Here is a 17,146-nt window from a genome sequence, read left to right on the forward strand (position 1 = left end):
AAAAGCAGGGTGATTTACAAGCTACTGTTTATCAACTGATAACATACAGCAGTGTCTATGTAATTACTTAGAGAGTTGGTCACCTGTGCTGTCTCACCAATAAACTGAATCTGCTATTCTTAACCTTCTGATCAGATTCAAGAATAGAGTCATTTGAGTGATCCACAGACATCCCTGGTGGTATAATGAGGCTTATAACCACCTTTAAGTGAAAGGGAGCTACTGATCCTTATATCAGACATAGGTTTGAACAACATGTCAGGTTTATTCCAAAATGTCAAATGACAGTTCAACATGGCAATAAAAACAATTACAAAGGGAAAATACTGAAGAAAGTCAGGGAAATCATATTAATGTGAAATTTATGCTCATTGCAATGGGTTCACCACTCTACCAAAATACAGCAAAGCGTTGGACTCTTTTACATGCACTGCTATCAGGAAAGGCTTGTTCAGTGCTATGCTGAGGGTCTCAGTGTCTTCATTTTGTTCTGTGGGGTTTTCGGCTTGATCTGCTTCACCAGGATGGAGTTCAAACAGTTGCTGATTTATAATCTGCAATTGCAAACGAACATAGTGAGTCTGCTAGTCTGAGGCTACAGGGCATGACAGAGGGACAGCAAATGAAAATCCAAGTACAGTAAATGAAAAGGTATTTTAAAAGTGCAAAACAAAAGGGCTTATATCAATCATCACAAATGAAAATTCTCTAAGATGTGACTGATAATGTTTATAGAAGACTTAATGAGGTTTGTACTACAGAAAGGCCATGGCAATGATAATATTAAAGAGTTTGTATTTTAAAACATTATTGAATTGTATAACATTAGCTAAGCTCAATTTTAGTTAGAATTTCTTAAAGTCTGCTCCCTTCTCTTTGGAATTAGAGGCCATGAAATACTAGATTGGATCACTTCTTGTATTTTATCTTGGTGCGCCTCACATAGTGTCCACATCTGTTATGTTCTGCTATTATGATTCTCAAAGTGTTAAAGTGGATATACCAGTGGTATTAGTTTATTCTTATCTTCAAAACATCCTGTGAAAAACAGCTACATGCCCTGAAATGCTTGAGATGTCCACTTGTTGACTGTGAATGCTACCCATGTGACTGGAACCATGTAACTGGAACCTTCAATATCAAGGTGTGCAAATAAACAGTGTTGTGTGTGATTCATCAACCCGACCGACCTCATACTGTTGCTTTGAGACTAAAATATTAATATTTTTATTTGTTTGTTTATTACCCTTTCCAAGCGAGACTGGCACAGGAGACTCACAGTTCCAGTAGGCATGATCCAAGTAAGTGATGGGGGAGAGACAAAAGAAGGAAGAGTGATGTGGTGAGCTAGGGAGAGAAAGAGAGGAGTACTGACAGTGGGCATAGGGGGAAGGGAGAAAGAGACAGGGTAAGAGAGAAAGAATGGGTTAAGTAGACAAGGAAAAAGGAGAGAGAGAGGAGGAGTGACATAAGAGAGAAAGAAAAAGAAAAACAGAAGGCATGACAGTAGGTATGGGGAGAGAGACAGAGAAAGAATGAGAGAGACAGAAAGGAAGAGAAGGGTGAGGGATAGGCGAGGAGGCAAAAGCGAGGGAGAATCGTGTGGCCTACTGGTAAATATATCTAATTCTCACTATGGCTTAAATCCAGAGATTGGGGCCATGAGTAGGCAATCACAGCTGTATAGCAACCCCATGCGGTTTTCAAGGCAAGAGACATTTAGAGATGGTTTGCTATTGTCTGCCTTCATGCCATGACCCTCGTATTCCTTGGTGGTTTCCCATCCAAATACTGACGCCAACCCTCTTAGCTTCCAAGATCAAACAAGATCACGTAGCCTGGGTTCTCCAGGTCAAGACTCTCCAGATCTTTCTATAAACCTGAAAAAGCCCACAGTATGAGAAAAATCTGAAATCTTTTAAAAAATTGGGGATCTGGGCATCACACCACAGGCTCATAGTTTTCCTTGAAAGAGGATGCCAAAGGGCGGGAAGGCAAGAAAGCTGAAGACAGATGGAATGTTTACTGGTGTGTGCTGGTGAGTAGGAAAGAAAGAAACATAAAAAAGAGAGAGACTATGAGAATTTTCAGGGAAGCAAAAGTGGGCTTGGGGAAACGAGGTACTCCTCTACTTGTAATGTTTATTTTCTGATAAGTTCCTTCATCCAACTTTCACTGTCCCATAGTGTTCATTTTGGTTGCTTCCACTGTTGAAATTCACTATTTTATACTATCTATTTCCCCCCTAAAACAGCTACCTTTGTTTTCCACTGTATGTTTTAGCTGGTTCCTTATCCTACAGTTTACATAGAATTTGGTGCATGTGAAACATGTGCAAAATAGGAATTGTACCTTTCTAACATTCAGGTTAACATCACTCATTATACTGAAGTTAGCATTCTTTCCCAGCAGTTCAGGTAGGCCCATTTTATTAAGGGGGTCCTGAAGGTTATAAACACTTTCAAAGGATAACTTTGGCAAAGTTAAGTTGATTCGTCTGTAAGAAATACAAAAAGAGAGGCATTTTTTAACAATTTATAATTTTCTTTCAGTAACATCCTCCCTCCTGCAATGTGGGCTCCTTATGCACCCACCCCTCCTAAATTTGACTCCCAGCCCCAGCCACATCGTTTTTAGGCCATGCATGCAAGTCCTGAGACCTCAATTATATTTTCAGAGGAATTCTTTCAAGGTGCCGGGGGGGGGGGGGGGGGGTGGGGGAAGGGTTTTATCCTCTTTTAGATCCAACCCTTGGACTTTCAGACATATTTTGTACAATTTTTCCCCTTCTCCACATGCTGAGGTTTGCCAACAGCTCTGGAGAAAAGTATATTTTTCCTTTTATAGAGGCTTAATGTTTAGAAATGGACAGGTGAAATGTTTCATGACATGATATCAAGTACTCATGTAAACATACTTGACATGCTACCACTTCATACACATAATAAAAGGGGCTCTTTTGATGCCCTTTTGCTGCATGTTTAGATAGCTTTCCCGAATAAGGAGAGAATATGTGATAGGATGCGATATATGCTGCATTACATGCCATGTTCTGTGTTCTAATCTTGCATTTATTTTGAGCCAGTCTTGCAGCCATGTTTAAACTTCCAGTTCAATGAGTTTGCTACCTACCATTTGTCTCCTTTCTTACAAAATGCCATTAAGCATGTTGTCATTTCCAGAGTTTTGTTACATTACTCCAACATGGAATAATGTTTAATTCTTGCCCAACAGTCTTCAACCATTATTTTCTCAAATATGTCTAGGCAAATTAAATCTAGACTTTCAAGTGATTTCCTAAAGTCATGTGGTCCAGTTGAGGTCAGTCTTCCGTGACTTCTTTTTGCAAACAAGGTGTTCACAACTAGTTTGATAGTCTTCAGTTTTGCACAACGGAGGGACCTCATCTTGAACTTAACTGACTGACTGTTGGGGTCGAGATGGTAGCTCAGTCTGTGAGCTACATTGATAAACCATGTCCTTTCTACTAAGATTCCTGAAATGCCTATTTTGCACCACCGTTTACATTTTCAGTGTCTTCTCTAAACTTTTTATTTCGTATGTTTATGTTTTTCCCCTGATTTCTCTTATATTCACATCTTATTTTGTTTAATATATTGAAATTCTGCCTAGATATTTTATAACTATTATGTTATTATGTTAGATAACTATTATGACTGAAAAACTCTGTATGGATATCCTAAGTAAATAAATGATTTGCCTGAAGACCCACACAAAGTCTCCCGTTTGGTCTAATTGGATTATTAAACCATTTTTATCCATGTGAAAAAGAGAAAATTAGACAGCTGTGTTTAGAGAAGCAGGGCAGAAACAAAAACATATATATATATATATATAAACTTTGCTATGTCTTACTTTCGGGGGATGCCTTATATTTCGCACTTCAGCAAAACCTCTACTATGTTTTATTTTTCTGGGATGTCTTATATTCGGGGAAACAGGGTAGTTACTAACTTATCTGGATGATGTTAGACTATAGCTGGAGTGCACCATTTTATAATTGGATTTTGATTCCAATATGTAACTTAATGAGCCTTAATCTGTTCAGTGACTGACCCAAGTGCAAGACATTTGAGATACTACCTGAGATGGTCACTGATCCTCAAAGCTAATTCTTACAGTCTAATAAACCTTGCTGTTCCCCATAATAACATACCTCAGTGACAATTTTTGCAGCCACAGATAAGAAGGCTGCAAAGAATACTGGGCCTCAGCACTGGTCAGGTCTTCATTGTTGATGGGCTGTAATAGCAGCAGAACGATGCTCTCACTGACAGCGATTTTAATGACGGACAGATTCAGGTTACTGTCAAATTTATGCTCAAAGTTTCCAGTGACTCTCATCATAGGCACTAAGATCTTTGTTTCTGAATTGGTCCAGAATTCCTGAGGCTCATTCAGAAGTGAGGCTCCCTTCACAATGGCTGAAAAAAAAAAGAGAAAATGGAATGAACTTATTTATTTGGCTTTCTGATAAGCTTCCCCACAGCACATTTATGCAATTAGATTTGGTGTTTAAAAAAAGAAAGAACACAGGGAAATATGAATCACACCAACGGAACCAGTTGTTAAATTATTTGAATCCCACCGCTGGTTGAATCCAAAGGTGCCCTTCCACTGATGGAAGATGTCTTTACATTTGCAGCTAGAGGAGTGCCTTTCAATTCAGCTTCATAGTTTCATTCTGACTATTTATTTATGGCGTCGGTAGAGGGATCTTGAAACATATTGTGGAAATAATAGCAAGAAGCATCTCCAGACATCTCTCCCATTTATAGCTCGTATCACTTGACTTTGAGAAAGTCACTGGGGTAAACTGTGTTTCTTGTTCCCTAGAGAGTTTGGCTGAATTCCCACTGAAAATTGAATCTAGATACAACTAAGGTTGAAAAGAATTGGCACCTTTTCATCCAGGTTCCAACATCCTCACTGCAGCATGTTTCTAGTGAAGACATCTAGGCCTGCCCCTTGGGGGGGGGGGGTGCCTGCTGTCAGGGGTGCAATTGTTAAGCTAGCAGCACCAAAATTTCAGAGTATCTTTAGGAAACCCTCCTGATGATACCGCCCAGGTTTGGTGAAGTTTGGTTCATGGGAGCCAAAGTTATGGACCCTCAAATGTGTAGCCCTCATCTCCTATTAGCTCCCATTGGAGTGTTTTTTCAAAAGGTTATAAACAAGCAGGTCCAGGAAAATCCCATGATAAAGGGGGGGGGGGCACCAGAAACAGGACCGATCTGTGTCCTGCAATTTGGCCATGAGGAGATCTCGAGGGAACCTGGATATTTCGGGTGACTATCCCAGGATTAATTGCCAGTGAGGATATCACCTTTGATAACTGGGTATCCTTTTCTCTGTTCAACTAGATTCAGCACCACACCCAAGGAAAGGTTCTTGAAAATCCCTGTGTGAGCTTCTTCACATTGAATATAATGATCCCAATCGTTGAGCCATTTCTTGGCTGCCTACCCTGCCAGCAACTAAGAGGGTATTATTGACAATCCAACAACCTACCCGTCCCTCAATGTTGTACAAAATGAAACACTTTTTAAGGCCATTTATGATCAATTAGAATGTTCCATGATTTGCCTATCAAATCCCTTGTTGGTAGTTAATTGGATCATCATCCTTACGTGGTTGGAGAAGACTTGGAGAAGTCAGACTTTGTAAGAACAGAAGTCAACCTAATTGACATGAACAATGCTTCTCTGTCTCTTAATGAGGCTTCTGATTTTGACTCCATAGAGAAGTCAACTGATTTTTAAAATGTGAATGATTTTTCTTCATCGCATGAAAAAATTTGTATCAAAACATAGAAATTATATTGAAAAACTTAGTAGTAAGATAAGAGAGTATATGGGAGGAGAGCATGAATAAGTTCAGGGCCAATATAAGAGGAGATGAAACACCCAAGTTAGGGATGAGAAACATCAGCCATCCTTTCAAGAAACCATCAAAGGACCCCAAAGGACACAGATGTGTCACAAATGAGAAAAGAAGGAAAATGAAAAAAAAATGTTGAACTGGAAGTCCAAATGGAACTGCCATAATTTTTGTAGTAGATGGGTACTTGTGGCCAAAATTATTTTGTTCCTGTTCTAAGCATTGTGTCAAATTTTCTAAATGATATAGGACGTTAGTAAGATCTCAGATGGCCATCTATATCATGTATATGCAAATGAGGGGTTGTCAGGGAGAGAGAGCAGGTATGATAGGGTAGGAGAGCAGGTTTGGAATATGAGGCATACACCCTCCAGCACAAGTCAATTCTTCACTATATTTGGTGGGACTTTCCTTTCATTCCCTCTCCATTTGATTGTTGTTTTAGTGTGCAGATCTTGCTTAGACAACCATTTTCCTCCTTTTGCTGTGGTTTTCTTCTCTGCCACCAATGTGCAGGTTATGTATAGATAACCTCCTCACCATATGGTGGTTTTTTCTTGGCTACCTCCTCATGTCAAGTACCCATATTTTTTTTGTAGTGGGTACATTCAGCAACTACTCCCTGATGGAATACTGGTATAATTAGGGATTTGGTGGTTTTAATTTGTTTCTAGAATGTGATTGTGCTCTAGGATTATTATGTTCTGTCAGGGGCGGTGGGGGTTGTGTGTGTGCCAGATAGAATGGTGGGGTCAAAGGCTGGAAAGTGGGGAGAGAATGTAGCTTGGAGAATGAGATTTTGAGTTGCTGCCTATTTCGATTTTTAGAATGTCCAGCTCTATCTTGCAACAGTTTTTTGCCATTCTTAGAAAGCTTATTAGTTTTGAATTATTTCAAATGCTGTGAAGTGATTGTAAAGTTTTGAGAAGTCTGAAAGGAAAGTGAGTTGGGAGGAGGTCCTTTCCACATAACTTATAGGAATGAGAGTTAACACATGAACCTCTATATACTAGCTTGGGTTAAATCTGTGAAAGCAAGATAAAAGTTAAATAAATACCTCTATCTTATTTTTAGAGCATTAAGTACTCTGTGTCTAGCTGAAATCTTAACAATCAGCCACACACTACTGAACTTTGAAAACATTGTAATATATGTAAATAAAATGGCTTCTTTATTAATAATATTCCCTCCTATCCTAATCTTCTGAGGTGTTTTACACAATTCTACTATTTATTTGTTGGAAAAGTTTCTTACATGGTTATCTGAGATAACAGAGGAAGTTCCCTAAGCTAGTTCAGATGTACATTTATTTTAAAGAGGTACAGGGTGAGACAACTGAAGATAGCACCCAAAAGGTTATATATACATATATAGAAAATCTGACCAGTAGCAAAGATCAAAAGAAAAGAAGATCTTAGGAGAATTAAGGTCTGAGTATAAAGGAGGTTGGAATTTAACTCCTCATGATCTCCTGCCTTCACAACATGTTGGAGCATTTTCTCTAGTAGACTATATGAATGATTGGAAACAAAAACATTAATTTATACACTCAAAGTGGAATGGAGCAGCTGAAAGTAAAATTATTTTTTGATTTTTCCCAGTGACTGTCATAAGTATTAAGATGTGAGGATTTTCCCTCTTACCTTTGAATTGAGTATAGGTTGCAAACAACAAGTTGCTTGCTGGATCAATGTCTGTTATCGAGGACTTGCCCGGGTGCGCATTTTTGGTTTTGACAAAAGCGTCAATTTGTTCTCCTACTCGAGAGGGATTTGTAAAGTCAATGGCTCGTACATAGAAATTAATGTCAGCAAAGGTTAATTCATGGACAAAAAATTCAGATAAATGGACACTAGGAGCAGAAAAAAGGCAGAAAAGCTTGGTAAAAAGCAACTCATCCACCCCACTGGGATTGCTGATGGTCCTCAGGACAGGAAGGATTTTGTGCCCATCAATTTTGGACGTGCAATCTTGACTAATTGAGGGGAAGTCAAATCCTAACAGACTCTGCAGTTCACTTGCTGTGTGTCCAGAAGCCCCTAAGTAGAAGATGAGAAGGGACTGGTATATGCTTGTGGGAGACAGAAGAATATTTTCCCCCGTGTGCATTTCCATCAGCTTTCTATAGATACGTGCCCCAAGCACGTAGGCGGAGTCTTTTAAATAGTCCACTCCTAAAATGTGTGGTTCCTCCTCACTCTTGTTCCTGACACTTTCTTCATATGCCGGGGTGATGGGAGATTCAATTGAGATGGGAACAAAGGTTTTCTCCAGTCGTTCCTTGTCTTCCAGTCCCTTGCAGCTCTCTTGGTTGTATGCAAAGAGATGGAAGGGGTGAACATACACCCGATCACAACCAATGGAGATAGCACACACAAGGATGCACAGCAAACTCACTCCTGGGTTCATGTTTGCCTACTGTTTCAACTATGCCTGCATAAGAAAAAACAAAGTTGACATTTTATGAGTAATTTCCATTATATGTGATGCAACCCACAAACAGTGCAAATGAAGAATTTGGTGTCCCTCATGTAGGGAAACTGCTGTTCATGGGTGACTTATTAGATGCACATTCCACTTTTTTCTGAACATGGGTTTCAGTATAGTCTTTTTAAAGTTATTTAATGGGATGTGCCACTTGTAGGAACTCATTAAAATATACCTGTTATCAGATTAAGAAGATGAAGAATCAGCCTTATGGGAGTCTGAGGCTTGTAAAGGAGCAGCCATTGCCAATGACAACATATGGAGCAAAGATTATCACTCAAAGTCTAGCAGGGAAAGGAAAGAGTTATGAGTAGAACCACCACAGAGCATGGATAGATGCAAATATACAGGGTTTCTCTGCCCATCATTGTGGTATTTACTGATTTCTGTCACAGTGCTAATACCCAATTTTACATGCTTAAATTTATTTGCAGTTGTAAATTATTGGTGCAAATCAAAGTCACTGAGATCCAAAATAGAATAAACTGGGGTTGGGGGTGTCCTTCTGTAACATGTGAAGGGGGCATATTAATACATCACTCAAGGCCAATATGTTTTCCATTGTTAAACCTTGTTAAATTTACGATGTGAAAATAGCATGCACAAATAAACAAAGACATTACAGTATTTTACATGGAGGAGGATGTTGGAAAAATAAAGGTCAAAGGTCAAATTGTCAATAAGGAATTCACAAAAAAGACAGTACACTGAGGGCGTAAGGATAAACTATGTATATATTCTGTGGTTTAGATCATTTGCTCTCAATAACTATAAGGGTAGAAAATGAGCACATACCTCTCTTAGATCCACTTTCTCAGGATAAGAATATCCAGCTCTTTTGTGCACTCAGTGTCTGATTGCAGCTGACAGTTTGAGTTCCTATTTTATTCGTCTGATTGCCAAACCAAGTTACACATTAGCTGTTCCCTTCCCCCTGCCTGCTCTTCTGAGCGCAGTGTTCTGGGATATGTGTTTTTCCATGTATTTGCACTCATTACTCTTTCCATTTCCAGTGAGAAGAGTAAATACTGGCCTATAAGACCATTTCATCAGGGCTGGTGCTTGTTATATCCCTAGTCCCTTGGAGGTACTTGCTCCTCTGAACCTGAAGCAGACTAGATCCTGCCCTCTGTGTGCACTGCAAACAATGGCTCATGCTGGAAGTTATGTAAATTGTCACCTGTATAGCTTTATATAGTGTAACTGGGGATAATGATATGCAGGGGAAGCTCAGATCTTAAACATGAGACTCAGGACTTGTAGGCTGTGTTCTTCAGACCATTGTATCATTCTGCTTCCCACAGTGTCTTCAAGCTCCACTGGAGTTTCTGTTGCTGTCCTTCCGCATCCCTTGGGGCTGAGCTCATCTGAGAATTAAAGCCTTTCTGGATTATTTTGTAAATTAATTAATTAATGTTTTGTAAATTACTTCTGTGTCTCAGGAAGAGAGCTCCGACTCTCAAAAGCTTGTAGCCCAAAATTGTGATGGTCTCAAAGGTGCTGCTGGACTCAAATCTAGGTCCTCCACTGCAGACTAACACTGCTACCCTCTGTAACTACCTGCACAAAATGAAGTTGTCAAATTTGCAATATTATATTTGCAGAAGGTTGAACTAAGGACAGCATTATTTTTAAACAAGGTATGGCATTTGAACAAGATGGTATGATTGGTGCACGTTTATGTACCGCATGCTATCTAATGGTATTCAAAATACTTTGCCTGCAATCCCTGGTGTCTCTCATTAGCACCACGAATCTTAAACAGAGTTATACCTTTTTAAGGCCCCTTCCAAATGGGCCAATAAACCCAGACTACGGACAGAAAAAAACTGTTTCGAGGGGAAACTTCGCATAGATCCTGTCCCTAAAGCGAGGCTGCCCAGTGTTAAGTCTGTTGGGTTTTTTGAGAATTGCACTATCCATGATTCTTTCTTTAAAACCCAGGTTGCAGCTACTCACAAGCGAATGGCTGAGCAGGAGGTGCTTTAATTGGGCACACTTTCCTTTTTTTTAATTTCCTGCCTTGCAGCTGTGTAGCCACGCAGGGTCACAGGGACGTCTCGTGGCATCGTGAGACATCAGCATGGCTGTGGAGGTACATTTGTGCCTGCCTGCATAGCTACACAGTGGAGAGAGGTAATTTTTTTAAAAAAATATGTGCCTCCATGCAAAGGCACAAGAGCAATTCACATTGTTTCTACAGGCTGCAGTCGCTGCCTGCATGGAGGCATGTGAACACGAAAACAAGAAAGCAGTTTACTTTATCCCAACTGCAACCCACTCTCCCTGTAATGTGCGGAAGGGGCCTAAGTCCATTAGCTCCCATTGACTCAGAAGGATACAATGTCTAGGACTATACAATAAAATTATCTCAAGTATCAGGGCTAGGAGACAGCCCTGCTTAAGGCCATGGAAAGCTGCTGACAGAACATGCCCTGTAAAGATGGATACATCAGGGCCAAACAAGACATGATAGCACCCTCAGATGATGCTGCCATTTTTAAGAGATTTTAAAATGATGCAACAGTTCTGTCCTGATTGGGCCTCCTACACTTTTTTCAAGTGCCAAAATGGCTGCAAGGATGGGAGTGTGTGACCATTATCATAATTGAAAGGGAAGAAACTAGAGTTTCTCAGCTTGCTGAACTGTGGTCTGATCCTTTTTAAATGGCTGAGGCATTCACAGTTATGTCTGGCCCTTAGCTGATTCAGAATAAGGTAATTTCTATCTTCATCAATGATTTTCAGTGGAATTGGGCACCATTTACTTGCTATCAGGATCCACATAACAAAAAGATAGCCAGACTTTCTTCTCAATAATTTACATAACAGTCCTAAATTTCAGTAGGTTGGCACTAGAGCTCTGAGCCTCTATAAATCTTTGGAAAAATAGTGAAATAAAAATATATTATATGCAAACTTTTTAAAAAAATGGCACAGGAGCAATACTGCTAGCTATAACTGATATCACAGACACAGTTCAGTGGAAGTCCATGGCACCCATGCAGGCACATTTCACAACCTACATAGTACTGATGCACTTGCAAACTGGCAAACATTGTGTTCTCAGTGATACAACACAGCAGTATGAGTGCTGGAAAATCACTGGATGTTCCTTATGTCTTCTTAGATCACCAGCATTATCTTTGTATTTAATCATTCATATGTGTCCTCTATTTAGTAATTTGATGATTAGATTTTGTAAAGGTCCAAACCCAACAGAGATTTTCTAATTAGTTTTCCTATACACTAAATCCACAGTTGATACTTGTGTGGGATCCATATGTATTTGCTCAAGGTAAGAAATGTGATATGGAAGAATTATGCTTTTCCCATGATTTCCATCAACCATAATACCATTAGTGGAACCAAATAGAACTGTTCTTTAACAATCATAGGATCATAGCGCTGAAAGGGCCACATAGGCCATCTTGTCCATTTTATAGTAGTCTTGCTGGCTCATGTGCCAATGAGTTGTCCACAGAATGCCACCAAAGGGACTTTCACCAATCCCACCTCAACTTGAATACACACTCAGGGAGCTCAAAACGTGCTGTTGAATAGAGAAGCACTCAGCTCTTAGAAGATTAATTGGAAGTAAATAGGAGAGGTTGTGCTTTACGATTGTATTTTACAAAGGAATTTCAAAACAAAGCTGATAGGAAAAGTAAATTGTCAGATTTGTTGTATGATACTTTAGGAGCTGCTGCAGAGAAACTCCAAAAAATTCACCAAAATAGCTGAATGCTCTATAAAGCATGAAATGCTGTTCAGTCCCTCATTACCTCAACTGGTAAAATATAATGTAGGAAAATGACAAATTTGTGTTTCAAAGCCAATACTATATAAATTCATTAGAAAGCTACAACTGGCTATAGTAAAGTGTGAAGCTAAGTATATACTTGACGAGGTAACATTTTTCCAACATAAGTGCAGGCAAAATCATGTGTGAAGATCATGCCAAGTGTCTAGTAAAGATTTGAAGAGGAAGCTGTGAGGAGCAGTGAGTTCCCGCACATGTACAAAACTGCGAACATAATATTTGTACAGAGCTGATTTTTCCTACATTCGGATACACAGCAAATCATGGACATGAGTTTATAAAAGCAAAGATTAAAATGTTTGATTAAAATAATTTGATTCCTTATTTGGGTCACGGTGCCTAACAGTACTGATCTGTCTCTGATAAAGAAAATATCTTTTACTCATTTTCCAGGCAGCTATTATTTTATATCTCTGGAATAGAAGATACTTGCATTTGTTAGATATTTAAATTAGCTTATTGTTAATGGGACCATATGACACCTGCCTGAAAGACCAACATTGGCTGCCTGTTGAGTACTGAATCGTCTTCAAAATCGTAGTATTAACCTCTAAGGCCATTAGTGGTCTTGGACCTGCATATCTGCGTGACCTCCTCTCCCCATGTTGCCCTCAAAGACCCCTCCAGTCTGTGGAGGGGAACTTGTTGATGGTCTCAAGTCCCAGGGATGTTCAGCTGGCTATGACACGGGCCAGGGCTTTCGCAGCTTATCTTGTGGAACACTCTCCCTGGTGACATCTGGGCCCGGTGGAGTCTGTCTCAGTTCCGCAGTGCCTGTAAAACAGAGTTGTTCTGCCAGGCCATTTCTGCCAGGCCAGCCGGGCATCCCTTTCTTTAAAAGATAATTTCTGGTCCTCATCTGGATATGGCACGTGCATCTGTTTTTATGCTGCCATGTTAGGTTTTTTTTAACGCCATCTGTTTTTGTAATCTGTTTTTAAGATTATGTTATTCATAATGTTTTAATTAAAAAAAAACTATTTATAATATTTATTGTATGGATTGTTTTGTATGTTTTTATTGTGAGCCTCTTTGAGTCCTATGGGAGATTTGGTGGGATGTAAGTGTAAATAAATAACCCAAACATCTAGGACAGGCTGAATGTATATCTAAAACAATATGTTCCTCGTGTTCTTTAAACAAATCCATGAAGGACAGGTCTATCAACAGCTGTTAGGTATTAGTTAATAGAATTTTCATGATCAATGAGCACCAGATGCAGTGGGAAGCGACCAAAGTCTTCACACCCTGTTTGGAAGCTTTCCAGAAGCATCTGCCCAGTTACTATTGGAAAGAAACAGAATGCTAGAATAAAAATTGGACCTTTGGCCAGATCCAGCAGGGCAGTTTTTATGTTGTTAAATAAACATAACCCTGAGGGCAGAAAGCTTGTAAAGGTGTATTCCACTTGGAGAACGTCTGCATAATGACGAAAGCCTATCTGCAGAGCACACACAATGACCTATTGCCATGAATAAATGTACCTATGCAGTAGTTCATTCCATTTGATTTGATAGAGAAGTCACTGGACAAATCCAGATCAATAATGATTTCTCAAAAGTTCCATAAATGACTTATTTCAATACCTGATATTGTCTGAAGTTTTACCAAAAATTAAGTAATCAGTGGCTGATTTAGGGAGAATGAACTATGGGGTTTACATCAGTGGACTATATATCAGTGTTGTACACAAGTCCTTATCCTAAGAACACTTTCCTGGGAGTAAGCCCCATGGAATAAAATGGGATTTTTTAGTAGACTTATTTGGGTTTGCTCTGTAACTTGACTAGGCTATACCTACCCTATGCTAAGCATTTGTGGCATAGTGATGATCTGACAGTAGGGGGAGAAAGGACTCTTTCTCCTACAATTGACAAAACATCTGGAAGAGTATTATGAACAGCATCATGACAATAATAGAGGTGGTAGAGGCTATTAAAAATTAAATTAGGAAAGGCTCCTGAACTGGATGGGGTTTGGGGTTTATATTATAAATGTTTTGAAAATGAGATATTACAACCTTTACAACATATGGTGTACTCTATCTTACAAGGGGAATAATGCCAGCTTCATGGAAGACAGCTAACATAGTATTAATAACTAAAGAAAGGCAAGACATATCTTTGACTACGAACTATAGACCAACATCATTATTGAAAAATGATTATACGATATTTACAACAATCTTAGGTGCCAGACTGAAAATTGTGTTACAAGAAGTTATTCAAGAAGACCAGAGTGGCTTTTTTAAATCTAAAAGACAATATAGAGGCAATGTCAGGACTGTAATAGATGTGCTGGAATATTTGGAAAGACACAATGAAAAACAAGCAGCCCTGATATTTTTGGATGCTGAGAAAGCATTTGACAATTTGAACTTCTTCTCTTATTTTAAGGTCTTGGAAAATTTGAACTTTGGAGAGAATTTTATGAAATGGGTGAAATTGATTTAGGTACTACAAACTGCACAAATAATTGTTAATGGAGACTTAATGAATCCATGTGAGATCCAGATGGGAACATGACAAGGATGACCACTTTCTCCTGTGTTGGAGGTTTTAAATAGAGTCATAAGATTGGATGAAAGCACCGAAGGTATAAAAATGTAAAAAAAAAGTATTTGCTGATGACTTGGTGTATATTTTGGAGAACCCCATAACAGGTAATGAACAGGTAATGTCTAGACAGAAAGAGTTTGGTGCTTTGCCAGGTTTAAAACTAAAAATAAAACTACCCAAGAAGATCAAATAGAGCTGATGAGTAAAACAAGATTTAGAACTGAGAAAAAGGTGAAGTACCTTGGTGTTGTGTTGTCTGAGAACTGTATGCTACTTCAAAATAACTATCTCAAAACATGGAATGAGAACCTCTCAGAATGGAGTAAATTACAGTTATCACTGCTAGAAAGAATCTCAGGCCGTTTCCGCACGGCCTCCCTGTCGCCTCCACGCCGGCGAGAATTCCGCTGGCGTGGAGGCGAAGGCCGTTCGCATGCACGCATGCGGACGGCCTCAGCAGAGGCCGGCAAACGGCAGGCGGCTCCGCACGGAGCCGCCTCTTCTACCCGTCCCACTCACCTTGTCCCCGTCGTAGCCTGCTGGCCCGTCGAAGCCCACGCCCACGCTGCCCTCCGACCTCCAGGGGTCAGAGGACAGCATGGTCCCGGCGGTGCGGTTCGCACCGTGCCGCCAGGAAGACGCTTTCCCCCCAACAACAACCCTTTAAAGGGTTGTTGTTTAGGGCGGCCTGACGCCGCCCTGGGGGAGGGGGAGGGCAGTCAGGTCGGCGCTGCTGCGTTGCAGCAGCGCCGCCTGTGCGAACGGCAGCCTGGGGGCAGCGTTTTTACCGCCCCCAGGCTGTCGTTTTTGGCCCATGCGGAAAGGGCCTCAGTGATTAAGATGAACATTTTACCAAGAATGTTGTTCTTATTTCAGACTATACCAATTATGTTAAAAGATACATTATTGGAACAGTGGCAGAAGAAGGATATATCACCTTATTTTTTACAAGGGAAAAGACCACACATTAAGTATAAGGTACTCTAAGATGCAAAAGAGAGAGAAAAATTTGAAGCTGCATTTTGCCACCTGGTGCTTAGTTTGGATGAAAGAATGGATTACATTGAGAAACAGAAGAGTGCTGGACTTAGAAGAACATTATTTAAAATTTGGTTGGCATGCCTATTTATGGGTGTGATAAAGTTAAAATTGGCAAGGGTTTTAACAACCACTATATTAGATGTGCCATTTCAAGGGTATGGAATAAATTTAAACTTTGTCAAAAAATGCCAGGGTGGCTTTCATCACAAAAAGCACTATTTAGACGTAAATGACTTTTGAAAAGAAATGGATATCCTAGATTGATTGATTGATTGATTGATTGATTGATTGATTGATTGATTGATTGATTGATTGATTGATTGATTTATGGGATTTTTATACCGCCCAACCCCCGAAGGACTCTGGGTGGTGCACAACACAAATTTCACATATCACATATACAGGTAAACCCCATTAAATAATTAATTTAAATATAAATTTAAAATTGTTTAAAAATACAGCAGTAAATTTAGTAAAATAAAATGGTGTCCGCAAACCCAGTTAAACCCTCCCAAGGAGGGGGAGGTAGAACAGAAGTGGGTCCCCTAGATGACAGGGGGACTCCGAATCCGGAGGAATGGGAGGGGCAAAAAACAGCAGCTAGAGTTTTGGCTGAATAAAAAGTGGCAGCCATAAAAAGAGCACAAGAAAGAGAGGGGAGGCACACACACAAAGAGATAATGCTGAAAACTTCCAGCTGGAGTTGGATGCCTACCCTGTTTCCCTGAAAATAAGACCTACCTCAAAAATAAGCCCTAGCATGATTTTTTCAGGATTTTTGGAGGATGCTTGAATATAAGCCCTACTCCAAAAATAAGCCCTAGTTACAGATTCCCCGGCGCAGCTGGTAGGGGGCACAAAATCATGAAAAAAATAAGACATCCCCTGAAAATAAGCCCTAATGCATCTTTTGGAGCAAAAATTAATATAAGACCCTGTCTTATTTTCGGGGAAAGACAAGTAAGTTCCTTTCTAAGGGACCACCTTTATGGAGCAGCCTGTTTGAATGTGTGTATGCTCTATTTGCGATAAATGAGATATGAAGATGCCACTGTGCTCCAGTCTTCCCTCATTTAAAGGAAACAAAATACTGCAATCTCTAGAAGTTCCCATGAATTGGTAACACAGGAAGAATTTAACTGTAATATCAACCACAGTAACTCAGAATAAAGTGCTAGGGAATAAACCAAACCGCATTAAACCCAATGAGAAAGTTAACAAAAGTATGGCACATCAGGGACACGCAGGCCCAAAATAAAATTAGAATTGTGTTTGGATAGTATGGAATGTTAGACAGAGTAAATTGATACTATGAAGAATTAGATTAGTTGGTGCG

General features: G+C 39.7%; 1 protein-coding gene across 3 annotated transcripts; it reads right to left on the minus strand.

Annotated features, from left to right (window-relative positions):
* Positions 1-241: 241 nt before the first annotated feature.
* On the minus strand, positions 242-9,357 carry AGT (angiotensinogen). 3 transcript variants are annotated; one of them, XM_048486447.1, is made up of 6 exons: positions 9,184-9,357; positions 8,564-8,672; positions 7,545-8,334; positions 4,178-4,445; positions 2,353-2,497; positions 242-554 (listed from the first exon to the last, which is right to left on the minus strand). In XM_048486447.1, the coding sequence occupies exons 3-6, from the start codon at positions 8,308-8,310 to the stop codon at positions 369-371; spliced, it is 1,365 nt and encodes a 454-aa protein (XP_048342404.1). In that variant the 5' UTR covers positions 8,311-8,334; positions 8,564-8,672; positions 9,184-9,357; the 3' UTR covers positions 242-368. The 3 variants fall into 3 exon arrangements, with proteins under 3 accessions (XP_048342404.1, XP_048342385.1, XP_048342396.1); XM_048486428.1 differs by lacking the exon at positions 8,564-8,672; XM_048486439.1 differs by lacking the exon at positions 9,184-9,357 and having other exon boundaries at positions 8,564-8,805.
* Positions 9,358-17,146: the final 7,789 nt, after the last annotated feature.

This window comes from Sphaerodactylus townsendi, linkage group LG01 (assembly GCF_021028975.2).
Source record: "Sphaerodactylus townsendi isolate TG3544 linkage group LG01, MPM_Stown_v2.3, whole genome shotgun sequence".
NCBI lineage: Eukaryota > Metazoa > Chordata > Lepidosauria > Squamata > Sphaerodactylidae > Sphaerodactylus > Sphaerodactylus townsendi.